This window comes from Drosophila serrata, unplaced genomic scaffold (assembly GCF_035046125.1).
Source record: "Drosophila serrata isolate PLE 108 unplaced genomic scaffold, ASM3504612v1 contig_376, whole genome shotgun sequence".
NCBI lineage: Eukaryota > Metazoa > Arthropoda > Insecta > Diptera > Drosophilidae > Drosophila > Drosophila serrata.
The window spans coordinates 384,230-409,842 of NW_028257274.1; the positions used below are offsets into that span (position 1 = coordinate 384,230).

General features: G+C 40.2%; 5 protein-coding genes and 1 pseudogene across 6 annotated transcripts; 3 read left to right on the plus strand and 3 right to left on the minus strand.

Moving 5' to 3' along the window:
* Positions 1-253: 253 nt before the first annotated feature.
* On the plus strand, positions 254-4,710 carry Smg6 (Smg6 nonsense mediated mRNA decay factor). Its single transcript, XM_086839476.1, has 11 exons — positions 254-378; positions 472-857; positions 928-1,328; positions 1,381-1,830; positions 2,027-2,409; positions 2,476-2,618; positions 2,682-2,817; positions 2,877-2,972; positions 3,039-3,845; positions 3,993-4,129; positions 4,191-4,710. Exons 2-11 carry the CDS (start codon positions 701-703, stop codon positions 4,331-4,333), a joined length of 2,853 nt encoding a protein of 950 aa, XP_086695602.1. The 5' UTR covers positions 254-378; positions 472-700; the 3' UTR covers positions 4,334-4,710.
* Positions 4,711-4,767: 57 nt separating this feature from the next.
* Hr96 (Nuclear hormone receptor HR96) lies at positions 4,768-9,044 on the minus strand. The gene is made up of 5 exons (XM_020959563.2): positions 7,977-9,044; positions 7,003-7,898; positions 5,664-5,873; positions 5,382-5,594; positions 4,768-5,319 (listed from the first exon to the last, which is right to left on the minus strand). The coding sequence occupies exons 1-5, from the start codon at positions 8,644-8,646 to the stop codon at positions 5,119-5,121; spliced, it is 2,190 nt and encodes a 729-aa protein (XP_020815222.1). The 5' UTR covers positions 8,647-9,044; the 3' UTR covers positions 4,768-5,118.
* A 73-nt stretch (positions 9,045-9,117) lies between these two features.
* Positions 9,118-9,984, plus strand: EMC6 (ER membrane protein complex subunit 6). The gene is made up of 3 exons (XM_020961162.2): positions 9,118-9,303; positions 9,414-9,652; positions 9,715-9,984. Exons 2-3 carry the CDS (start codon positions 9,520-9,522, stop codon positions 9,921-9,923), a joined length of 342 nt encoding a protein of 113 aa, XP_020816821.1. The 5' UTR covers positions 9,118-9,303; positions 9,414-9,519; the 3' UTR covers positions 9,924-9,984.
* A 6-nt stretch (positions 9,985-9,990) lies between these two features.
* Positions 9,991-11,236, minus strand: beta4GalT7 (beta-1,4-galactosyltransferase 7). The gene is made up of 3 exons (XM_020961148.2): positions 10,992-11,236; positions 10,324-10,927; positions 9,991-10,259 (listed from the first exon to the last, which is right to left on the minus strand). The coding sequence occupies exons 1-3, from the start codon at positions 11,086-11,088 to the stop codon at positions 10,010-10,012; spliced, it is 951 nt and encodes a 316-aa protein (XP_020816807.1). The 5' UTR covers positions 11,089-11,236; the 3' UTR covers positions 9,991-10,009.
* Positions 11,237-11,350: 114 nt separating this feature from the next.
* Positions 11,351-12,658, minus strand: LOC110188612 (serine/threonine-protein phosphatase 6 catalytic subunit pseudogene; annotated as a pseudogene). The gene has a single exon (XR_015273167.1). The product of XR_015273167.1 is annotated as a serine/threonine-protein phosphatase 6 catalytic subunit pseudogene (transcript).
* Position 12,659: 1 nt separating this feature from the next.
* On the plus strand, positions 12,660-15,524 carry betaGlu (beta glucuronidase). Its single transcript, XM_020958362.2, has 5 exons — positions 12,660-13,976; positions 14,036-14,352; positions 14,409-14,670; positions 14,731-14,869; positions 14,937-15,524. The coding sequence occupies exons 1-5, from the start codon at positions 12,801-12,803 to the stop codon at positions 15,122-15,124; spliced, it is 2,082 nt and encodes a 693-aa protein (XP_020814021.2). The 5' UTR covers positions 12,660-12,800; the 3' UTR covers positions 15,125-15,524.
* The last annotated feature ends 10,089 nt before the right edge of the window (positions 15,525-25,613 follow it).

The following is a 25,613-nucleotide window of genomic DNA, read 5'->3' on the forward strand; positions in this document are numbered from 1 at the left end:
ATCTTTTAGATATTAAAGTGGCACAAAGAGTATTTTCGATGTTTTCTGGTTGAAAACTATAAATAAGTAAGCGTAGTTAATAGAATTTCGCATCTTGAAAGTAATCTGATTTTGCATAGTTTAACTTCTTTCAGACAGCATTATTGGGTAACTTTACAGCTTTAAATAATAATAAAATATATACTGCTGAATTCCAAACATACATTGAAATTCTAATCATTTGAAATTGAATGTTTTATTTATTCAGTCAAATTTTCCGCCTTCGAGGCAAAGCATCCAGCCCTGTTAATGCGTTTTAGCTGTAACTGGTCACACTGCTGCGCACGCGTTACCGACTGTTAGAGATGAGAGTGTATACTGATTTAATACAACCTTTACGTGCGTGATTTTAATGGCAATCGTTTACATATTTTAAACTAATATTTTAAGAAAATAATAAAGAAAATGTAACTTTTTTGTATGTACACATAGGTATTATATTGAATATATTACCAAATAACGTCACATGTGTACACCCTGCATATGCATTACCACCTCGTGAGGCGTGAGAGTAGTCGCTCACGCTGGCATCGCTATCACTAGAGATTTTTCGAGACGTAATATACCCTACGACAGCACACTAAAATATTTGACAATTTAACAAAGGCGATCACCCTTGAACAAGTGGGATAAATGCACCAGCAAAGGCAGCGCTTTAAATATGAATCGAAAGGGAACGCGAGATCAAAATGATATATCGCTGATCATTGGGACGCTACCGAAACGGCTGCAGAACAAAATAGCAGCCAGCTGCTGCAGCCACGCACCAACGGCGGAAAACGTTGAGAATGCGGAGCCGTCGCCGTCGCCAAGGCCAGGTGAGTGTGCTTTGTGCTCTGTATGAGCTAGTGCGTCACATCTAGTATAACTCGATTTCACCACTTGCAGTCGCCGTCCTGAGCGGTGCAACTGCTGTGAAACCGAAGGCACCCGTTTTGGTTACCAACGGAGCCGTGGGCGCAAGTGCGAGGCAGCTACGCGATGGCGGGATTCCGGGCATCCTGCGGGTGGCCACCTCTGTGGCCGACAACAATGGAAATGGTAGTGGTAATGGTAATGGGAGCGGTAGAGGCAATGGGAATGGCAAAACCCACAATGGTCGGCGCAGGGGTTGGAAGCATCATGACAAGGACAAGGAGCAAGCTCCGCCGTCGCCAGTGACGCGCACCCGCTTAACCACCGAGCATCCGGACTGGTTTGAGCCTCTCCTGAGCCTGCCTCAGGCCAAGATTATAGTCCATTTGTATGACCAACTGATGGTGCTGCAGCAAAGAAACCTTATACTGATTGTAAGTAACACCTAAACCTGTCCGGCATCCACTTATTGCTCTTTCCACACAGAACTGGAAGAACTTCTGCGATATTCGCGACCAACTCCAGGACGCATTCAAGGAGCTTGTTCTGGATCAGCTGAAGTTTGTGTGCGAGCACAAGGTGGATGTCTTCTTCTGGAAGCTCCTATTCTACAATGTGCGCGATTACCTGAAGCGCCAGCACTCTGACCAGGAGCACGACCATACACTTCTGCTAATTGAACAGTCCACCAGGTTCTACCGCATGATGTATGAAAAGCTCATGGCAAAGTGTGTGCCCTCTTCGCGCAGCGAGAGCGCCGTCAAGGTTGTGGCCCAGCGGCTACTCATCTGCCTAGGCGATCTGTCGCGTTACCGGGTGAACCATGTACAGGCCACGGACTATTTGGAGGCGGCCAGATACTATCTGAAGGCCCAGGAGCTAGTGCCCGGAAATGGGGCACCGTACAACCAGCTGGCGGTTATTTCCATTTACCATGTAAGTAAAAGGTTTCCTTATCGCACACGCAGTCGTTAAAGTTGTCACGTCAATTTATGGGATTCCCAACTAAGATTGCTTAGTCACAAGCACTAATGCTAAGTCATTTAATTCCGTCGCAAGATAATTTAATCTCTTTTTCGATATTATTATTAGCCCAATTATAAACGCGAATAATGGTGTTTTTCCCTTGCAGCACAAGCGCTTTGATGCCGTTTACTACTATGTGCGAAGTCTATTGACTTCTAATTCAATTCAGACGGCCAAGGAGAGCCTGCTGGATCTGTTTGACGAGATTCGTCGCAAGTACGAGGAGAACGAGATGAAGCAATCTCCTATGCACCAAGCGGCTGCACCGAAAAGCCAGAAATCTAAGCAAATGCGCAAAGAGGTGTGGATTTATCCGGATGGCATACGGTGTCTGCATCGCACCGATGTAAAAGGCAACAACAATGGAAAGGGCAACAAGGCCACCTTAGCTGAAGTCAATCGCTACGATAAAATGCAGCCGGAGGAGCTACTACCGCGCATCGTGTCGCTTTATTTGTACTTGATAGGCAAGCTCTACACGGGCACAGAGTGAGTATATAGTTAAATTCTGCGAAAGTGAAAGCGGAATACGATTATATCACGAATCATTCACAGTGTGGACTCGTTGTACCAGCTGCTGCGAAAACTGCAGATCCAGATGGGGGCCGTGCTCAAGCACAACAACTTGTTGACACGCTCCAAGCTGCTGAAAATCGTGGCACTCAATATGTTTGTCGTGGAGCACAACAAGCGAAAATGTATGTATCAACGATAAGGCCTAATCGAGATTGAAGTTAATGCGTTGCTTTATTGTTTAACAGCTTCACGGCGCGAGATGCGTTATCACAGCTTCAATTTCGCCAACTCATTCTTTGGGCTCATGCTGGAGAAGACAAACCAGTTGATGGCCGGTTTTGTGGAGGACTTCACAAACATCCAGTGCCTTCCCGATGAAGAGTATGCAATTTGTGACCTTAATGTTTCTTTTGTTTATTGAGTCTTTGTTGATATTTTAGTTACGCCAACGTCAACACATACTTACAGTTTGTGAAGGTATATGTGCACTGGCTTAGCATTAATGTGGACTTGTGGGAGCCTGTTCGGTCGGAGGAGTAAGTACAGTTCTTCCTCTATTTAATTATTGAAGCAGTTTCTAACGATCCTTCTTTGATTCACAGACACTACTTTATCGATTGTTGGTCTGAGCTCACAACGCTCTTCGAGCATATTGACTGCGTTCTCGGCAAGCAGAAACCGGAGAATTTTGCCATTATTTTGGATGAAGATATAGCCCTGAGCGGCTTCAATCCCTTGGGTCGCGATTTGATTAGCAAGGATTGCAGCAAGAGTGCCCCCGAACGCGTTCAGTTCCTCGAACGCCTGCGTAAGATTGCCGAGTTTCAGGACTGCTATATTCAGCATCAAGAGGCATTACAGCAACCTCTAGATTCGAGCTTTACCATCGAGGATTTAAACGCAGCCATGAAAAGCGCTCTCGATAACTTCGACGCCGAGAGTTGTGGTCTAGCAAGTGCAACTAGGGTGCGAAGCCTAGCAGCTGCAGCATCAGATGTGGATGCACAGTGTCCTTCCACCGACGCGGACGTTTCGCAACTTTGCAAGCTGAAGAAGGAGCTGGAGGCAAAGGCAAAGGTTAGGAAGATCTGCAACACCAAGCTGGAGGAGATCCTCAAGTTCGTCGACACTAAGATATATATAGAGGTGCGTCCGCGCTATCTTTTGCCCGACACCAACTGCTTTATCGACTGCCTGGAGGACGTTGAGAAGCTGGCCGTGGAGTTCAAGCGCTACACGCTCATCATACCGCTGACAGTTGTTAAGGAACTGGATGGTCTCTCTAAGGGCGTCAAGTTGGAAGCCTATTGCAGCTCAAAGCAGACTCAGCGCATTCACCACTTTGACGAGGTGTCGTCGCGAGCTAAGAAATCTCTTGAATTTATCAAGTCCGCAAAGAGTAATGTGAAGTAAGTAACTGATAACCTCTAGAATACTGATTAGAAATTGCGATTAGAAAATGTAGTAATCCGAATTAGGCAACAATGTTTTTGCCTTGTAATGTTCTGATTATTGAGAAAGAAACAATACCTATTAAACGTTGTTCCCCATTTCAGATGCGCCACCACAAAGGGTTCGTTTGTCAATTCCTCAGTGTTTGCCTTGGTGGAGGAAGAGTATCAGTCCAATGACGACAAAATTTTGGCAACGGCAGTGGCCGTATCTAAAACGGCTAAGTCTGAACAATGCAGAGGTAAGTTCAATTGGTTTTAATAAATTAATTATTTAATTATTAATGAACTAAACATTTTTAGATGGCAAATGTTTCATTCAAACCGAACTGGTTCTCATCACCACCGATCGCAATCTTCGAGTCAAGGCCCTGGCTCGCAACTTGGCAGTGAGTGCTCTAGATGAGTTCCTGCAGTGGGCCAAGGATTGCCGCGAATCAACCTGAGAAAGCGTATAAATCTTGACAGACCCGGCTAACAATGAATATATGCCCCGCCACCAGCAACCAAGGTGGTGTCGGTGGCGTGTGTGAGGAGAGAACTCATGCTATTATATTACCTACATTATACACAACTGACAATGTATGTCGGATACGGCAGTAGCAGATGCAGTCGCAGACGCTGGCCGCGAATACGTACACGACACGGATTCCCGAGGACCACAATATGGGTGCGGATATTCAGAGTGGTTTCCCCCAGGTGACCGCCTCACGTTGGCTTTCATACTTTGAATTTTTCGGCCCCTTCTCCCATATTCAAACATATAAAAAATATGTTCATTTTGTGACCTTCTGAAACAAAATTAAATCTTCATTGTTGTTTAGTGGCTTTTAGTTTCATTGGGAAATTGTGAACAGGAAATTAGAAACTCTTTTACGAATTAATTATGCTGGGTCATATTTATTGCATCAGTGTTTAGTTTATTTGAAACTAGTTAAATGTGTGTGTTTTTGTGTGTGTACGTTTTACACATAGATTGTGTTGCTTTGCACTTGGTATCCTAAAAATATGCTCTCTTTGATGTAGAAATATAAAATCTATGCAGTATATGCAAATCTAACAATCACATTCGATTAAAATCTAACATTACAAGCGACAGGATACAACGGACAAATCAGCTGGCCGAAGCGCTCATATAATTATTAAAAACAACAACAACAACTGCAGCTCGCTGATTGATCATTCAATTGATTACGGCATTGGCATTATATGCCCCTGCCCGCCTCGTTATCTAGTGATTTTTTAAATCGAATATTTCACGCAGCAATGGCTCCACCTGGGATGGGTTAACATTCAAATAGACATTAATTATGAACTTGTTCAGACGCTCCACATCTGAAATCTTTTGGATTAGCTTGATAAAAGCGTTTCTCGCCTCACAGCCAGAGTAAACACTCTCCAGATATCTTCGCAGAAGATAATAGTAGGAATTCTATAATTAAAAAAATTGAATTAATTATGAAAGATGTTCTGTCCCTTTCACTAAACACTCACTTGTTCCAATCTAATCACGTCTTTGTGTATCACTCGCGATCGAGCCGAGGTGAATAGGACAATGGCGCACATAATCAGTATAATGTTTTCGTCCATTCTCCACTTTTCATCGAAGGTCGTGATGAACTTCTGGTGCTCCTCGTAAATATTACCCTCGGCGAACTTGAGCAGGTCAGTGCGTATGTTGCCCATGTTCTCTTTGGTGTGGGGTACCTGTAAGAATCAGATGAGGAACAGTATCAGAATCCGATGAACCAATTAACGAACCCATGTAACACTTACCTTCCAGGCATCACGATCATCGTCGTAAATCATTGCGGAGCGCATTATCATCATTTCTGTACAGCCGCCTTTGAGCAGGGCCACCTGGTCCTCCTGGCACATGTCACGGAATGCTGTTATCTTTTTGGCCATCTTGATAAGCCGCTTGATGGCCACCGCCGTTAGATTGATCAGCTGCAATAGCTTCGGGTTGTGGCGAGTGTCGTCAGGCTGGTTGACAAAACAAATGAAAACAAATCGAAACAGAACACACAGGTGGCCATTATTATCAGTTATTTATACATAACCGTAAAGGCTTCTCCCTGGAAGGTGACTCAACCGGGTTGTTGAGCACTCTTCTGCTTATCGTAGAGCCTAAACACCTGGCTGCTCCACATTTCGTAAAAAAAAATATTGTATCGTTTTTCCCAATTAACAATACTGAAAATGTGCTAATTGCGATGAGGCGCTAACGGCAAACAATAAACGGCCAAATCGACGCTGTGGACTCTCATGAGCGCCTGCTGTCGCATTTGATAATGGTTGATAATGTCACTATTGGTTTGATAAAGCCACTGTCTGCCCTGCTCTAGGCAGACCGACCCCACCAGACAGACCGATTGCTCACAGTTAGGGTGGCTCGTTTTATGGCAATATGCATTCGCGGAATCAGTGACTCATATTTGGACGATTTAACTATGGGAGGCCAAGAGGTCTAATAGTAATTGTTGACACTTTCCTGAAACCATGATAAAAAGGTTATTGCAGGTTTACTCATAAAAGCTATTATCTTTTTCAAAAGAGAGAAAATCAAATATTATTTTGACTATTGGGTTTTCTTTGAAAATAGGTTTTTAAGCTTTACTTAGCATAGGCGGGTCTTAGTTCAAGGAAATGTTTAACTAACCGGAAGAACAGACGGACACTGATTTTATAACATAGAAATTACTAAGCCCAACTAACCTTAACCAAAACTGAAGTCTTTTGACACTTCCTTAAATTGTCTTCATTAAGATACATTGTACACTTATTCATACTTTCAATATTTCTTCAGAAACCAGGCCAAAACCAAGTTCCCTAATATTTCTCCTTCAAATTTTAAGCCCCTTAATCCGAGCCACCCCATTGGACAGTGTGTGTTTACATTTCAGAGCACCGGAGTGCTGGGAACACAGAAACTGGCTGACGGCAAAGTCATGGCCCATGGGCCATCTCTGCAATACGCCCTGAATCACTGAATAACGGCTGCCAGGTGCCGACTATATCGGTGCTGGCACACCACGATTAGATAAGCTGAACGCGGTGTTGGAGCGTTATAAATGAAAGAACGAAAGGCTAATGCCAGAGGGTAAATTTTTACCTTAATGCGATCGTCGCCCATCATCAGGGCACTGAGATCCTCGTCCACAGGATCGTAGAGAGCCTCGCTGGCCATTCGCAGTTCCCGCAACTTCATTTGTTCGGCCTCGTTCAGTTCGCGATCCAATTGCGCGGTGGAGGGGGCGCAGATGGGCTGCTGTAGGTGCTGTTGCTGGCTGCCATTTCCGGCGCCATTGCAGCCGCCGTAAGAGGAGTGGCCACCACCGCTCAGGTGCGACATCTCCTCCTTCACCCGCGACGCGGCATGCTGGATGCTATTGAAGGCCTGGTACTCGATGCGAATCACCTCGGACAGCACTGACTCGATCGAGTTAATGCTAAAATCGCTGTCTAGACTGGGCTCGTCGTTGTAATTGGTCTGCATGAAGGTCTTCAGGTCGAAGTCTGGCGAATTGGCAATGTAGGCCAAGGGATGGCTGCTCGAGGTACTGGGCTGCTCTTCGGCTCCGGGCGAATGGTACTGTAGGTCTACGGCGGCGCCATGGGGCGAAATTGGCGGGCTCCCGCTGCCCAGCATGCTCTGTATGACGGTATCCACCCGCTCCGCCGGCGGAGGAGGCTTCGTCGCTGTGAGCTCCTTGTCTACAAATGGCTTGCGGTCTGTCTGCTGAGCTGTGCTTGCCCCGCCGCCGCTCAGAATGCGGTTAAGGATGCGTAGCGCTTCCGCCGGGGTATTCATGAATTTGTTCATAATATCGATGGCATCCTCTGGGGAGTGCATCAGATTCTGCATGAACTCCACCACGTCCGCCGGCGAATCGACGATCTTCGAGATAATCTCTACGCCGTCCGTGGGAGAGCTCATGAACTTGGTGAATACTGTCAGCGCGTTGAAGGGCGAGTTCATGAACTTGCTGATGATCTTCAGAGCGTCGCCTACAACGAGAAAGTCAGGGGCAGGGGTCAGGGGTTAGCAGAGATGGCTACTACCAGCTACTAGTGTTAGGTACCCACCTGGGTAGTCGATCAAGTGCGACACCAGTCGCAGGGCGTCCTTCTGCGAGCTGATGACTTTCTCCATTACGGAAATAGCCTCCTTCTGGGTGCGCATTAGCCGGTTAATGGCCTGCGAAGCCCGATCCGGGTCGGATACGATCTGGTCTACGATCTTCTCAGCTGTCATCTGTAGCGGGTTTACCTGAGCTCCCGATGAGCTGGGCTGCCGGGTCGCGCAGCCGTTAGCGCCGCTATCCACCGAGCCGCAACTCTGTGAGTCCTGGGAGCCTGAATACAGCTCCAGATTGCTGCTGCTACTGTCAGCCGGCGCCTTATTGTCATCGCCGCCGCTGCCATCAACTTCGGCGTCGCCACCATCAGTTCCGTTCTCCATCATGCGACGCTTAGCCCGGTTCGTCTCGATCTTGCGTCGTTTGATCAGTTTATCCTCCTCGGACATGATGTTCTCGCTTTTCATGCCGATGTCTAGGCACTTGCGGAGTCTGCATTTCTGGCAAAAACGGCGCGTCACTACCGTGATGTCGCAGTTCTGGTTGAACGGGCAGGTGAACTGCTTCTTGGCCAGAGCATTTCGCCGGAAGAAGGCTTTGCAGCTCTCGCAGGTGACGGCGTTGAAGTTGTACCCCAGCGCCTTGTCCCCGCACACCGCGCAGTTCTTCGGCGACATGACGACAGAGCCGGAGTCGAAACTAGACTTAGATTGGGTGGCAGCTCTCAATTAGGGCCCACTCTGATTGATTTTTTAATTGCCTTCCACTGGGGGCTCGGGGTGGCAGTCGGTGGAGCTGGGGGCACAACTGGGGGGTGGTAGTGGTGGGTGTGATGTGATGTTGGGCAGGAACTCCGCGTTTCAAAACAAGAGTTGGCATCTAGCGGGTCGCGGGCGCGACAACATAGTAGTAGAACCCACACGTCAGGCGGACTAATTGCTCATATTGCCCTCAGCACGCAGAATTCGGCAGGTCGCGTTATCACATATTTTAATGAATTAATGTCCGTCCGAGCTCTCCAGCCCAAATTCCAATAACAACAAGCGACGTTGGCATGTGAATGGCAAATAACGCAATTATGAGTAATCGGACAGAAAAACTAGAGAAATGAAAATCTAAAAGAATGTAGATAATTCGAAAATTTCTTTAAACAAGATAGTTGTAATAATCTTAATTTGTATTATTATTCTAAATTTTCAGCACTGTATAGTTATAAAAAAAGGAAGGAAAGAAACTAATTTAATCAAATATAAATTTCACACATCTTGAATAAAACACCTTTCAATAGAACAAATTAAATATTTCAACAAAACGTATAAAGATTTATTTATTTGGTAATTACCATAATTTTAATAAAGCAACAAGCTCATTAAGTTGATAATACCTGACTTAAGAATTTCAAAATATTTCGAAAAGTTAACCATTGCCTTGGGCTTTTTTTCAGTGAAAAGTTATCGATGACAGCCTACCCAATCGATAGTACTATCGTAGCTCTCAGACCGGACAATAATTTTTTCTCGTCAAATTAAAACAGAATTTAATCAATTAAAATGAACCGAGTGAAGACGGCACAGTCAAAGACCGGCGAGATCATCGCCTACAGCGAGGGCGCCATACGGAATAACATATCTGCCGTGGAGTACTGCCGGACGTCGATGGCCGCCATCTCTGGATGTGCTGCGGGTAATTGGAACTAATTCCGAGTGGGTCAGCAACAAATTCACATAAATTGAAACCTATTGCAGGAATTCTGGGCCTCAGTGGCACTTTGGGCTTCCTTTTCTACTTCTTGTCCGTATTCGTGCTCTGGATCTTGGTGCTGCTTAAATCGGGCACCCAGTGGCGCAAGTTCTTCATCAACCGCAGCAATCTGCTGACCAACCAGTTCATGGGCGGCCTTTGCACTTACGTACTCTTCTGGACATTCCTCTACGGCATGGTGCACGTGTATTAGCGCCTTTATCATTAGCAAACAAATTTTATAGCGGAATAAACATAGGATTGGACTAGGCAAACGATTCTTTAGTTAAGCACAACCTCTCAGGTTTGTACGGCCGAGGCAGCCGCCGCCGTGCCGGAGCAGTCGCACCACGGCGTTTTATTCACATCACAATCGAGCATTATATTGAGGATGGTCACATCCACTCCGTCTATGGCCAGTTCATGGACCTTCAGAATTTTGTACTTTACGTTGTCCAGGCCCGTCTTGTGGTCCCTCTTGCGGGTCATCTCCTTCTGGTTGAAACACTTCTGCGTGTCCCGTTTTCGATGATGGCGGTTGTGGATATGGCTGAGGAATCAATAAGGCTACAAATTAATGCGACGCTCTCTCCTAAATTGATAGCTACACTCACCTAAATGTGTCGTTGGTGCCAGTCTTGATGTTCTGAGGTCGCGACACCTGCAACCCCGCATCCCGGATGCGTACAAAGAACTCGTCATCCTCCAGGCCCCAGCCCCAGTACTGGTTGGACATGCCGTTCATCTGCTGGAAGTGCTCGCGCCGCACCAGCAGGATGCCGCCAACGAAGTTGTCGTAGTGGTATTTGGGATGCAGCTTGGGTCCGGCAATGTGCAGCGGGCCCAAGTCACTTGGGTACTCATAGAGCAGCTGGTCGTTGAGCGGCAACAGGTCCACGTCGTGCATGGCGATGTAGTCGTAAACGTTGCTGGCGAAGTGGAAGCCCACGTTGATCAGCGAAGCCCGGTTAAAACGGAACCGGTCCACCTGATTGAGCACAAATATGTGGTGCGCCACGTTCTGGCGCCGTAGGAAACTTGTCATGTGGGGCACGAACTGGAGCAGCTCCTCAAAGCGATCCCGAAATGGCACCAGCAGGGCCATCTTGTGAGCGGCGGCTTTGTGTTCATGTGGCTGCTTCTCCACCGGGGGCACCTTCTGCATCAATCCTACTGCGCCCGCCTTGGCCAGCGGGTTGGACAGTGGGCAGATGCAGTCTATAAAAAGAGCGGAACGCTTATTAGGTCAGTATTTATAGAAGGTTCCTCCTCGCACACGTACCGGAGCTGAGGGGCATAAAGCTGAGTACGCCAATGCCGCCCAGGCAGAAGCACAGCCCGCAGACAAAGAGCCAGTTGATGGTGGAGATGTTCACCATTTGGGGCGCTTATCTTCAGAGGTCCGGCAGGGTCTATCGGAGGATAACTTGGAAGTCAATCCATAGGCGAAATATAATAATTTGATGGCCCGGCAAGCAGTGTGCCCGGCAAATTTTTCGTTGCTAATGCTGAATTTCGCAAGAGAACAGATTTCGTCTTTAAACCCATGTGGTCACACTTAAATGACAAAACAATATAAAATACTGAATAAAATCGATTATTTTACTTTAAATACCGGAAGTCTCTTTATCAAATCAAACGTTATATTTCGAAGTTTAATTCACATTTAACAGTGTTTAACATATAAAACTGAGGATACAATTTTAATATTATTAAATAGATATGATACATTTGAGTGTTTTTGTGTTCGTTTTCGAGTTTCGTTAAAGGCAATAAAGGCGGTAAAAGTAGACTCAGGTTCAAAGGCTGCTCTCCGCGCTGCGTCCAAAAAGCGTACATATACATATAATCTCCTCTTGTTGACTGGCCGGATCAGTTTTAAGGAACACAATTGGTCGATTCACAGGAAGTACGGCGTCGTGTTCTGCTTGGGTATAACCCGTTCCGCATCCGGCACAGCCACAAAGGTCTTCGTCTGTCTTTGCTGCGCCGTATCGAAGCTAAGGATTGCCGCTACATTTCCACAACGATAGCAATAGTTGGGTGCGGACCACACTGTCACCAGCTTGCCCTCAAACATGTACTTGATGCCCTCGTTGACCAGTTGATGGGCACGGCAGATAAGGTTCAGATTATTGATCGCCATAAAGTCCTTGGTGACTTTGTGACCGAACAGCCACCCAGCGCCGCGTGGACTCTGTCCCCAGTACTCCATATCCTCGGGATCGGACCAAACCAGATCGCAGAACGCGCCCTTGTAGGGTATCTCGCCATTTCGTTCGATTGTCCGAATTTGGTCCAAAGTGATGATCTCTGGACTCAGGCCGCCGTGCACGCACAGAGCCTCCTCATCAATGATGGCAGCGATGGTGAGCAGATCAAAGACCTTGCAGCAGTACTTCCAGCCATTTGCATTTCCGTACTTGGTGAAGCATTCGTCGAAGAAGCCATAGACCTTGGTGATCTGTCGCGTCTCGTGGTTTCCGCGCAACAGGGTTATCCGGTTGGGATAGCGCGCCTTGAGGGTCAGCAAGCGGGTGAACGTTTCCAGCGAGTAGTAGCCACGATCGACAAAGTCGCCCATAAAAATGTAGTTGGTGTCCGGCACCTGGCCGCCTGTCCGGAACAGCTGCTCCAGATCGTAGAATTGGCCATGAATATCGCCGCAGACAGTGACCGGCGTGCTGACGGGCTGGATGTTTGACTCTTCCACTAGTATATCGCACACCATCTCGCACAGATTCTTCAACTGGTTCTCTGGCAGGTACTTGCACTCCTTCACCGTCTCAATCCACTTGTCGACATCGCCCATAGTGCCGGTCCTTCCTTCCAAACAAATATCTGCGAAATTTTTGTTGATTTCTTTTTCGGTGGGACCGTGAGGCGTTTGCGCAAAAATGAATAACTTGTTTCGAAAATACTAATTTTCATACGGTATTTTCTACTTATTTTGGCTTTTCAAAAATATCAAACTGGTCATACTGACATTGCTCTTATCAGAGCCGGCGAATAATCTAATTAATTAACTTTTGTTCCCTGAAATTAATAATTACAATTGCTCCTCGCGTAAAGTCAGTTATTCCGTCTCACAATGAGGTGGCATGGGCCCTCCTTCACCTGGTTTCTGGTCCTTCCACTCTTCCTGCTGCAGGTCTTCACCGCGGGAGAGGGAATCCCCGAAAGCCTAAATGCCAACAAAGAATGGCCTTTGTTTGAGTATGGAGAGATTAAGAAGCCGACACCTACCAAGGGACTGCTGTATCCCCGTGAGTCGGAGACGCGCGAGGTGCGCAGCCTGGATGGCATGTGGCGGCTGGTGAAAAGTAACCCAAAGGATCCACTTCAGGGCGTTCGCGAGAAGTGGTTCGCTAATAGCCTGAGGATGAGTGGACGGAAGGTGATACCCATGCCTGTGCCCGCATCCTACAACGATATAGCCACAACGGATAGCCTGAGGGATCATGTGGGCACTGTTTGGTACGAGCGGACGTTTTTTGTGTCCCGCCTCTGGCAGCGTAGCGTCCGGACCTGGTTACGGTTCGGCAGCGTCCACTACTCGGCTTTGGTGTGGATTAACGGCAAGAATGCCACTAGCCACTCCATCGGCCACTTGCCCTTCGAGGCTGACATATCCGGATTGCTGGACTTTGGCGGCGAGAACAGGATCACGGTAATGTGCGACAATCGACTGGGCAACCGCACCATTCCCCAGGGATCCGTTTACCAAGCAGTCACAGACAAAGGCCCTGTGCCCGTCCAGAGCTACACCTTTGATTTCTTCAACTACGCGGGCATCCATAGAAGTGTGCACCTATACACGACACCGTTGCTCCACATCAGCGACTTGGAGGTGAGCACCCAGTACAGTAGCGACGAAATGGGTCGCATAGACTACCGCCTGTGGGTGGATGCAAGCCAAGCGGCAAAGGATCGTCAAATCTTGCCCACGCATCTCATGGTAGAGTTGAGGGACCGCGAGGGATTGGTTGTTGCCCAGCAGATCAATAGAGCGGTTTACAACGGGTCTCTGCTGGTGCCCAATGCCAAGCCCTGGTGGCCGTACCTAATGAACCCCGATCCTGGCTACCTTTATGATCTGCAGTTTAAGTTATTTGTCGCCAGCAATAAGGAGGAGGATGGCAGTGCTCTGCAGGACGCCTACCGTTTGCCCGTGGGTATTCGTACTCTGAGCTGGAACAATCAGAGCCTGCTGCTTAATGGAGTACCGATCTACCTGCGGGGATTCGGCCGTCATGAGGACTCTGATGTAAGTTTAAAGGGGGAAATCACTTCTAAGAGGGTTCATTAAAGTTTTCTCCACTCCAGATACGAGGCAAGGGTCTGGATAATGCACTTTTGGCCCGTGACTTCAACTTGCTGAAGTGGATCGGAGCAAATGCGTATCGCACCTCGCACTATCCCTACTCCGAGGAATCCATGCAGTTCGCCGACGAGCAGGGTATCATGATTATCGACGAGTGTCCCGCTGTTAACATCGACATCTTTGAGCCGCAACTACTGGAGCAACACATGTCCTCACTGGAGCAGCTCATTCACAGGGACAGGAACCACCCGAGCGTCGTCGCCTGGTCAGTGGCCAATGAGCCGCGCTCCACCAAGCAGGGAGCCCTTAAATATTTCGAGTGGGTATTACCTCTCACAGATATTTAACGGAATATTCTAATCAAGCACTCTGCAGGGCCTTGGTAAACTACACGCAGAGCATTGCCCAGGGACGTCCTCTGACGGCTGCCATAAATGCCAGTCCTTTGACCTGTCATTTGGCGCAGTTCCTGGACATTGTGGGCTTCAACCGCTACAACTCCTGGTACCAGAACTCGGGACGCACGGACATGATTGTCGATTTGCTGACCAAAGAGGCCCAGAGTTGGCGGGATAAGTTCGGAAAGCCTGTTATTCAGTTCGAGTATGGCGGAGATACAATGGAAGGCATGCATTCGGTAAGTAGCTCGATTCGGCAAGTAAGTTCTTTGGTTTCTTCTAATTTCAATGCTTTGAAGCTGCCGGCTTTCATTTGGTCCGAAGAGTACCAGGTGCAGCTCTTCTCCAAGCACTTCAGGGCCTTCGACGACCTTCGTGAGAAGCTGTGGTTCATTGGAGAGTTTGTTTGGAACTTTGCCGATTTCCGGACGGCGCAGAGTGAGTTGTTTTTTGTTTCAAACCTTAGGATCTGTGTTTTAAATCAATGCGTCTATATTTATTTTAGCTATAACACGCGTTGGTGGAAACAAAAAAGGTGTATTTACAAGAAATCGACAGCCCAAGGAGGTGGCTCACATACTCAGGAAGCGTTACTATGCCATCGCCCATGAGTTGGATCGTTGCACGCTACCCGAAGACTTAACCGTTTACATATCCAGGCCGTACAGGCACAACCGCCACAACGAGCTTTAGTGATTTTTTATATTGATCTTAGGATTTCTGCACCGAAGTGATCTTGAAGCTTTATATAATATATATTTTTTTGACTAGCTTTATTTTTAGAGCTTTACATAAAGCAGTATTTTGAAGTCATTCACCTACTTATATGAAAATTTTAATAGAATGTGAAATCGTATATCAAACGAAAATATGCATTTATCTCAGTTTGAAAAGAATTGTTGAATATTGTGTTGGACATGTTTTATTTAATGTTGAATTTTTTTGGATTCAATTATAATATATAATTATTATTATGCCGCTTGGCAATCATTGGCTTTTTGACCTTCCTACCTACCTACAGAAAATAAAAAATAACATAAGTGTATTCTACGAATATTAAATAAATATTTTTATATGCCTATTTTTTGGGTAATTCAAGATTTTTCAAATTGCATAACTCGGCCAAAAATGCATTAAATTCAAATCGGCGTTTTAATGCTGGTATTTATTAGGTTAACAAATTTGCATACTCAATTTCCAATTCTAGAAATTGAAATTTTAGGCCAATTTTTGGCAATTTTATCGTTTTTTCAAAATTTGGTCAAATTTGGAAAATTTTATTTTTCCTCCGGACATGGCTTAATCGACGCTGCTGTTGATGCTGATCAAGAATATATATGATTTATGGGGTCGGAAATGGCTCCTTCACCACTTTTGAAGCTCCTGACTAAAGGTTTAATACCAGTTTTAGTCTATATTTATGTATATTTTTATATTACAATTTATTTTACAAATCAATGCTTAAAAATCTCATAACTCGGCCAAAAGTGCAATAATCGCCGCTGCTGTTGATGCTGATCAAGAATATATATGATTTTTGGGGTCGGAAATGATTTCTTCACCACTTTTGAAGCCCTGACTAAAGGTTTAATTCCAGTTTTAGTCTATATTTATGTATATTTTTATATCACAATTTATTAAACAAATCAATGCTTAAAAATCTCATAACTCGGCCAGAAATGCATTAAATTCAAATCGGAAAGCGTTTTACTGCTAGTGTTTATTAGGTTAACAAATTTGCATACTCAATTTCCAATTCTAGAAATTGAAATTTTAGGCCAATTTTTGACCATTTTAATGACCCCTTATCGTTTTTTCAATTTTTGGCCAAATTTGGAAAATTTTATTGTTCCTCCGGACATGGCTTAATCGATGCTGCTGTTCATGCTAATCAAGAATATATATGATTTATGGGGTCGGAAATGATTCCTTCACCACTTTTGAAGCTCCTGACTAAAGGTTTAATACCAGTTTTAGTCTATATTTATGTATATTTTTATATTACAATTTATTTTACAAATCAATGCTTAAAAATCTCATAACTCGGCCAAAAATGCAATAATCGACGCTGCTGTTGATGCTGATCAAGAATATATATGATTTATGGGGTCGGAAATAACTCCTTCACCACTTTTGAAGCTCCTGACTAAAGGTTTAATACCAGTTTTAGTCTATACTTATGTATATTTTTATATCACAATTTATTAAACAAATCAATGCATAAAAATCTCATAACTCGGCCAAAAATGCAATAATCGACGCTGCTGTTGATGCTGATCAAGAATATATATGATTTATGGGGTCGGAAATAACTCCTTCACTACCTTTGAAGCTCCTGACTAAAGGTTTAATACCAGTTTTAGTCTATATTTATGTATATTTTTATATCACATTTTATTAAACAAATCAATGCTTAAAAATCTCATAACTCGGCCAAAAATGCAATAATCGACGCTGCTGTTGATGCTGATCAAGAATATATATGATTTATGGGGTCGGAAATGATTTCTTCACCACTTTTGAAGCCCTGACTAAAGGTTTAATACCAGTTTTAGTCTATATTTATGTATATTTTTATATCACAATTTATTAAACAAATCAATGCATAAAAATCTCATAACTCGGCCAGAAATGCATTAAATTAAAATCGGAAAGCGTTTTACTGTTGTGTTTATTAGGTTAACAAATTTGTATACTCAATTTCCAATTCTAGAAATTGAAATTTTAGGCCAATTTTTGACAATTTTAATGAATTAACCCCTTATCGTTTTTTCAATTTTTGGCCAAATTTGGAAAATTTTTTTTTTTCTCCGGACATGGCTTAATCGATGCTGCTGTTGATGCTGATCAAGAATATATATGATTTATGGTATTAATCGATGCTGCTGTTGATGCTGATCAAGAATATATATGATTTATGGGGTCGGAAATGATTCTTTCACCACTTTTGAAGCTCCTGACTAAAGGTTTAATACCAGTTTTAGTCTATATTTATGTATATTTTTATATTACAATTTACTTTACAAATCAATGCTTAAAAATCTCATAACTCGGCCAAAAATGCAATAATCGACGCTGCTGTTGATGCTGATCAAGAATATATATGATTTATGCGGTCGGAAATGATTTCTTCACCACTTTTGAAGCTCCTCACTAAAGGTTTAATACCAGTTTTAGTCTATACTTATGTATATTTTTATACCACAATTTATACTACAAATCAATGCTTAAAAATCTCATAACTCGGCCAGAAATGCATTAAATTAAAATCGGAAAGCGTTTTACTGCTAGTGTTTATTAGGTTAACAAATTTGCATACTCAATTTCCAATTCTAGAAATTGAAATTTTAGGCCAATTTTTGACAATTTTAATGATGTAACCCCTTATCGTTTTTTCAATTTTTGGCCAAATTTGGAAAATTTTATTTTTCCTCCGGACATGGCTAAATCGACGCTGCTGTTGATGCTGATCAAGAATATATATGATTTATGGGGTCGGAAATGGTTCCTTCACCACTTTTGAAGCTCCTGACTAAAGGTTTAATACCAGTTTTAGTCTATATTTATGTATATTTTTATACCACAATTTATTAAACAAATCAATGCTTAAAAATCTCATAACTTGGCCAAAAATGCATTAAATTCAAATCGGAAAGCGTTTTACTGCTAGTGTTTATTAGGTTAACAAATTTGCATACTCAATTTCCAATTCTAGAAATTGAAATTTTTTTTCAATTTTTGGCCAAATTTGGAAAATTTTATTTTTCCTCCGGACATGGCTTAATCGATGCTGCTGTTGATGCTGATCAAGAATATATATGATTTATGGGGTCGGAAATGATTCCTTCACCACTTTTGAAGCTTCTGACTAAATATTTAATACCAGTTTTAGTCTATATTTATGTATATTTTTTTATATTACAATTTATTTTACAAATCAATGCTTAAAAATCTCATAACTCGGCCAAAAATGCAATAATCGAAGCTGCTGTTGATGCTGATCAAAAGAATATATATGATTTATGTGGTCGGAAATAATTCCTTCACTACCTTTGAAGCTCCTGACTAAAGGTTTAATACCTGTTTTAGTCTATATTTATGTATATTTTTATATCACAATTTATTAATACAAATCAATGCTTAAAAATCTCATAACTTGGCCAGAAATGCATTAAATTCAAATCGGAAAGCGTTTTACTGCTAGTGTTTATTAGGTTAACAAATTTGCATACTCAATTTCCAATTCTAGAAATTGAAATTTTAGGCCAATTTTTGACAATTTTAATGATGTAACCCCTTATCGTTTTTTCAATTTTTGGCCAAATTTGGAAAATTTTATTTTTCCTCCGGACATGGCTTAATCGATGCTGCTGTTGATGCTGATCAAGAATATATATGATTTATGGGGTCGGAAATGATTCCTTCACCACTTTTGAAGCTTCTGACTAAATATTTAATACCAGTTTTAGTCTATATTTATGTATATTTTTATATCACATTTTATTAAACAAATCAATGCTTAAAAATCTCATAACTCGGCTGCAAGAAATGCTGCAATAATCGGACTGCTGCTGTTTGATGCTGATCAAGAATATATATGATTTATGGGGTCGGAAATGGCTCCTTCACCACTTTTGAAGCTCCTGACTAAAGGTTTAATACCAGTTTTAGTCTATATTTATGTATATTTTTATATTACAATTTATTTTACAAATCAATGCTTAAAAATCTCATAACTCGGCCAAAAATGCAATAATCGATGCTGCTGTTGATGCTGATCAAGAATATATATGATTTATGGGGTCGGAAATGGCTCCTTCACCACTTTTGAAGCTCCTGACTAAAGGTTTAATACCAGTTTTAGTCTATACTTATGTATATTTTTATACGATAATTTATACTACAAATCAATGCTTAAAAAGCTCATAACTTGGCCAGAAATGCATTAAATTCAAATCGGAAAGCGTTTTACTGCTAGTGTTTATTAGGTTAACAAATTTGCATACTCAATTTCCAATTCTAGAAATTGAAATTTTAGGCCAATTTTTGACAATTTTAATGATGTAACCCCTTATCGTTTTTTCAATTTTTGGCCAAATTTGGAAAATTTTATTTTTCCTCCGGACATGGCTTAATCGATGCTGCTGTTGATGCTGATCAAGAATATATATGATTTATGGGGTCGGAAATGATTCCTTCACCACTTTTGAAGCTTCTGACTAAATATTTAATACCAGTTTTAGTCTATATTTATGTATATTTTTATATCACAATTTATTTTACAAATCAATGCTTAAAAATCTCATAACTCGGCCAAAAATGTAATAATCGATGCTGCTGTTGATGCTGATCAAGAATATATATGATTTATGTGGTCGGAAATAACTCCTTCACCACTTTTGAAGCTCCTGACTAAAGGTTTAATACCTGTTTTAGTCTATACTTATGTATATTTTTATACGATAATTTATACTACAAATCAATGCTTAAAAAGCTCATAACTTGGCCAGAAATGCATTAAATTCAAATCGGAAAGCGTTTTACTGCTAGTGTTTATTAGGTTAACAAATTTGCATACTCAATTTCCAATTCTAGAAATTGAAATTTTAGGCCAATTTTTGACAATTTTAATGATGTAACCCCTTATCGTTTTTTCAATTTTTGGCCAAATTTGGAAAATTTTATTTTTCCTCCGGACATGGCTTAATCGATGCTGCTGTTGATGCTGATCAAGAATATATATGATTTATGGGGTCGGAAATGATTCCTTCACCACTTTTGAAGCTTCTGACTAAATTTTAATACCAGTTTTAGTCTATATTTATGTATATTTTTATATTACAATTTATTTTACAAATCAATGCTTAAAAATCTCATAACTCGGCCAAAAATGCAATAATCGATGCTGCTGTTGATGCTGATCAAGAATATATATGATTTATGTGGTCGGAAATAACTCCTTCACTACCTTTGAAGCTCCTGACTAAAGGTTTAATACCTGTTTTAGTCTATACTTATGTATATTTTTATACGATAATTTATACTACAAATCAATGCTTAAAAAGCTCATAACTTGGCCAGAAATGCATTAAATTCAAATCGGAAAGCGTTTTACTGCTAGTGTTTATTAGGTTAACAAATTTGCATACTCAATTTCCAATTCTAGAAATTGAAATTTTAGGCCAATTTTTGACAATTTTAATGATGTAACCCCTTATCGTTTTTTCAATTTTTGGCCAAATTTGGAAAATTTTATTTTTCCTCCGGACATGGCTTAATCGATGCTGCTGTTGATGCTGATCAAGAATATATATGATTTATGGGGTCGGAAATGATTCCTTCACCACTTTTGAAGCTTCTGACTAAATATTTAATACCAGTTTTAGTCTATATTTATGTATATTTTTATATCACAATTTATTAAACAAATCAATGCTTAAAAATCTCATAACTCGGCCAAAAATGCAATAATCGAAGCTGCTGTTGATGCTGATCAAGAATATATATGATTTATGTGGTCGGAAATAACTCCTTCACTACCTTTGAAGCTCCTGACTAAAGGTTTAATACCTGTTTTAGTCTATACTTATGTATATTTTTATACGATAATTTATACTACAAATCAATGCTTAAAAAGCTCATAACTTGGCCAGAAATGCATTAAATTCAAATCGGAAAGCGTTTTACTGCTAGTGTTTATTAGGTTAACAAATTTGCATACTCAATTTCCAATTCTAGAAATTGAAATTTTAGGCCAATTTTTGACAATTTTAATGATGTAACCCCTTATCGTTTTTTCAATTTTTGGCCAAATTTGGAAAATTTTATTTTTCCTCCGGACATGGCTTAATCGATGCTGCTGTTGATGCTGATCAAGAATATATATGATTTATGGGGTCGGAAATGATTCCTTCACCACTTTTGAAGCTTCTGACTAAATATTTAATACCAGTTTTAGTCTATATTTATGTATATTTTTTTATATTACAATTTATTTTACAAATCAATGCTTAAAAATCTCTTAACTAGGCCAAAAATGTAATAATCGAAGCTGCTGTTGATGCTGATCAAGAATATATATGATTTATGTGGTCGGAAATGATTCCTTCACCACTTTTGAAGCTCCTGACTAAAGGTTTAATACCTGTTTTAGTCTATACTTATGTATATTTTTATACGACAATTTATACTACAAATCAATGCTTAAAAAGCTCATAACTTGGCCAGAAATGCATTAAATTCAAATCGGAAAGCGTTTTACTGCTAGTGTTTATTAGGTTAACAAATTTGCATACTCAATTTCCAATTCTAGAAATTGAAATTTTAGGCCAATTTTTGACAATTTTAATGATGTAACCCCTTATCGTTTTTTCAATTTTTGGCCAAATTTGGAAAATTTTATTTTTCCTCCGGACATGGCTTAATCGATGCTGCTGTTGATGCTGATCAAGAATATATATGATTTATGGGGTCGGAAATGATTCCTTCACCACTTTTGAAGCTTCTGACTAAATATTTAATACCAGTTTTAGTCTATATTTATGTATATTTTTATATCACAATTTATTAAACAAATCAATGCTTAAAAATCTCATAACTTGGCCAGAAATGCATTAAATTCAAATCGGAAAGCGTTTTACTGCTAGTGTTTATTAGGTTAACAAATTTGCATACTCAATTTCCAATTCTAGAAATTGAAATTTTAGGCCAATTTTTGACAATTTTAATGATGTAACCCCTTATCGTTTTTTCAATTTTTGGCCAAATTTGGAAAATTTTATTTTTCCTCCGGACATGGCTTAATCGATGCTGCTGTTGATGCTGATCAAGAATATATATGATTTATGGGGTCGGAAATGATTCCTTCACCACTTTTGAAGCTTCTGACTAAATATTTAATACCAGTTTTAGTCTATATTTATGTATATTTTTATATTACAATTTATTTTACAAATCAATGCTTAAAAATCTCATAACTCGGCCAAAAATGCAATAATCGAAGCTGCTGTTGATGCTGATCAAGAATATATATGATTTATGTGGTCGGAAATAACTCCTTCACTACCTTTGAAGCTCCTGACTAAAGGTTTAATACCTGTTTTAGTCTATACTTATGTATATTTTTATACGATAATTTATACTACAAATCAATGCTTAAAAAGCTCATAACTTGGCCAGAAATGCATTAAATTCAAATCGGAAAGCGTTTTACTGCTAGTGTTTATTAGGTTAACAAATTTGCATACTCAATTTCCAATTCTAGAAATTGAAATTTTAGGCCAATTTTTGACAATTTTAATGATGTAACCCCTTATCGTTTTTTCAATTTTTGGCCAAATTTGGAAAATTTTATTTTTCCTCCGGACATGGCTTAATCGATGCTGCTGTTGATGCTGATCAAGAATATATATGATTTATGGGGTCGGAAATGATTCCTTCACCACTTTTGAAGCTTCTGACTAAATATTTAATACCAGTTTTAGTCTATATTTATGTATATTTTTATATTACAATTTATTTTACAAATCAATGCTTAAAAATCTCATAACTCGGCCAAAAATGCAATAATCGAAGCTGCTGTTGATGCTGATCAAGAATATATATGATTTATGTGTTCGGAAATAACTCCTTCACTACCTTTGAAGCTCCTGACTAAAGGTTTAATACCTGTTTTAGTCTATACTTATGTATATTTTTATACGATAATTTATACTACAAATCAATGCTTAAAAAGCTCATAACTTGGCCAGAAATGCATTAAATTCAAATCGGAAAGCGTTTTACTGCTAGTGTTTATTAGGTTAACAAATTTGCATACTCAATTTCCAATTCTAGAAATTGAAATTTTAGGCCAATTTTTGACAATTTTAATGATGTAACCCCTTATCGTTTTTTCAATTTTTGGCCAAATTTGGAAAATTTTATTTTTCCTCCGGACATGGCTTAATCGATGCTGCTGTTGATGCTGATCAAGAATATATATGATTTATGGGGTCGGAAATGATTCCTTCACCACTTTTGAAGCTTCTGACTAAATATTTAATACCAGTTTTAGACTATATTTATGTATCTTTTTATATTACAATTTATTTTACAAATCAATGCTTAAAAATCTCATAACTCGGCCAAAAATGTAATAATCGATGCTGCTGTTGATGCTGATCAAGAATATATATGATTTATGTGGTCGGAAATAACTCCTTCACTACCTTTGAAGCTCCTGACTAAAGGTTTAATACCTGTTTTAGTCTATACTTATGTATATTTTTATACGATAATTTATACTACAAATCAATGCTTAAAAAGCTCATAACTTGGCCAGAAATGCATTAAATTCAAATCGGAAAGCGTTTTACTGCTAGTGTTTATTAGGTTAACAAATTTGCATACTCAATTTCCAATTCTAGAAATTGAAATTTTAGGCCAATTTTTGACAATTTTAATGATGTAACCCCTTATCGTTTTTTCAATTTTTGGCCAAATTTGGAAAATTTTATTTTTCCTCCGGACATGGCTTAATCGATGCTGCTGTTGATGCTGATCAAGAATATATATGATTTATGGGGTCGGAAATAACTCCTTCACTACCTTTGAAGCTCCTGACTAAAGGTTTAATACCTGTTTTAGTCTATACTTATGTATATTTTTATACGATAATTTATACTACAAATCAATGCTTAAAAAGCTCATAACTTGGCCAGAAATGCATTAAATTCAAATCGGAAAGCGTTTTACTGCTAGTGTTTATTAGGTTAACAAATTTGCATACTCAATTTCCAATTCTAGAAATTGAAATTTTAGGCCAATTTTTGACAATTTTAATGATGTAACCCCTTATCGTTTTTTCAATTTTTGGCCAAATTTGGAAAATTTTATTTTTCCTCCGGACATGGCTTAATCGATGCTGCTGTTGATGCTGATCAAGAATATATATGATTTATGGGGTCGGAAATGATTCCTTCACCACTTTTGAAGCTTCTGACTAAATATTTAATACCAGTTTTAGTCTATATTTATGTATATTTTTATATCACAATTTATTAAACAAATCAATGCTTAAAAATCTCATAACTTGGCCAGAAATGCATTAAATTCAAATCGGAAAGCGTTTTACTGCTAGTGTTTATTAGGTTAACAAATTTGCATACTCAATTTCCAATTCTAGAAATTGAAATTTTAGGCCAATTTTTGACAATTTTAATGATGTAACCCCTTATCGTTTTTTCAATTTTTGGCCAAATTTGGAAAATTTTATTTTTCCTCCGGACATGGCTTAATCGATGCTGCTGTTGATGCTGATCAAGAATATATATGATTTATGGGGTCGGAAATGATTCCTTCACCACTTTTGAAGCTTCTGACTAAATATTTAATACCAGTTTTAGTCTATATTTATGTATATTTTTATATTACAATTTATTTTACAAATCAATGCTTAAAAATCTCATAACTCGGCCAAAAATGCAATAATCGATGCTGCTGTTGATGCTGATCAAGAGTATATATGATTTATGTGGTCGGAAATAACTCCTTCACTACCTTTGAAGCTCCTGACTAAAGGTTTAATACCTGTTTTAGTCTATACTTATGTATATTTTTATACGATAATTTATACTACAAATCAATGCTTAAAAAGCTCATAACTTGGCCAGAAATGCATTAAATTCAAATCGGAAAGCGTTTTACTGCTAGTGTTTATTAGGTTAACAAATTTGCATACTCAATTTCCAATTCTAGAAATTGAAATTTTAGGCCAATTTTTGACAATTTTAATGATGTAACCCCTTATCGTTTTTTCAATTTTTGGCCAAATTTGGAAAATTTTATTTTTCCTCCGGACATGGCTTAATCGATGCTGCTGTTGATGCTGATCAAGAATATATATGATTTATGGGGTCGGAAATGATTCCTTCACCACTTTTGAAGCTTCTGACTAAATATTTAATACCAGTTTTAGTCTATATTTATGTATATTTTTATATTACAATTTATTTTACAAATCAATGCTTAAAAATCTCATAACTTGGCCAGAAATGCATTAAATTCAAATCGGAAAGCGTTTTACTGCTAGTGTTTATTAGGTTAACAAATTTGCATACTCAATTTCCAATTCTAGAAATTGAAATTTTAGGCCAATTTTTGACAATTTTAATGATGTAACCCCTTATCGTTTTTTCAATTT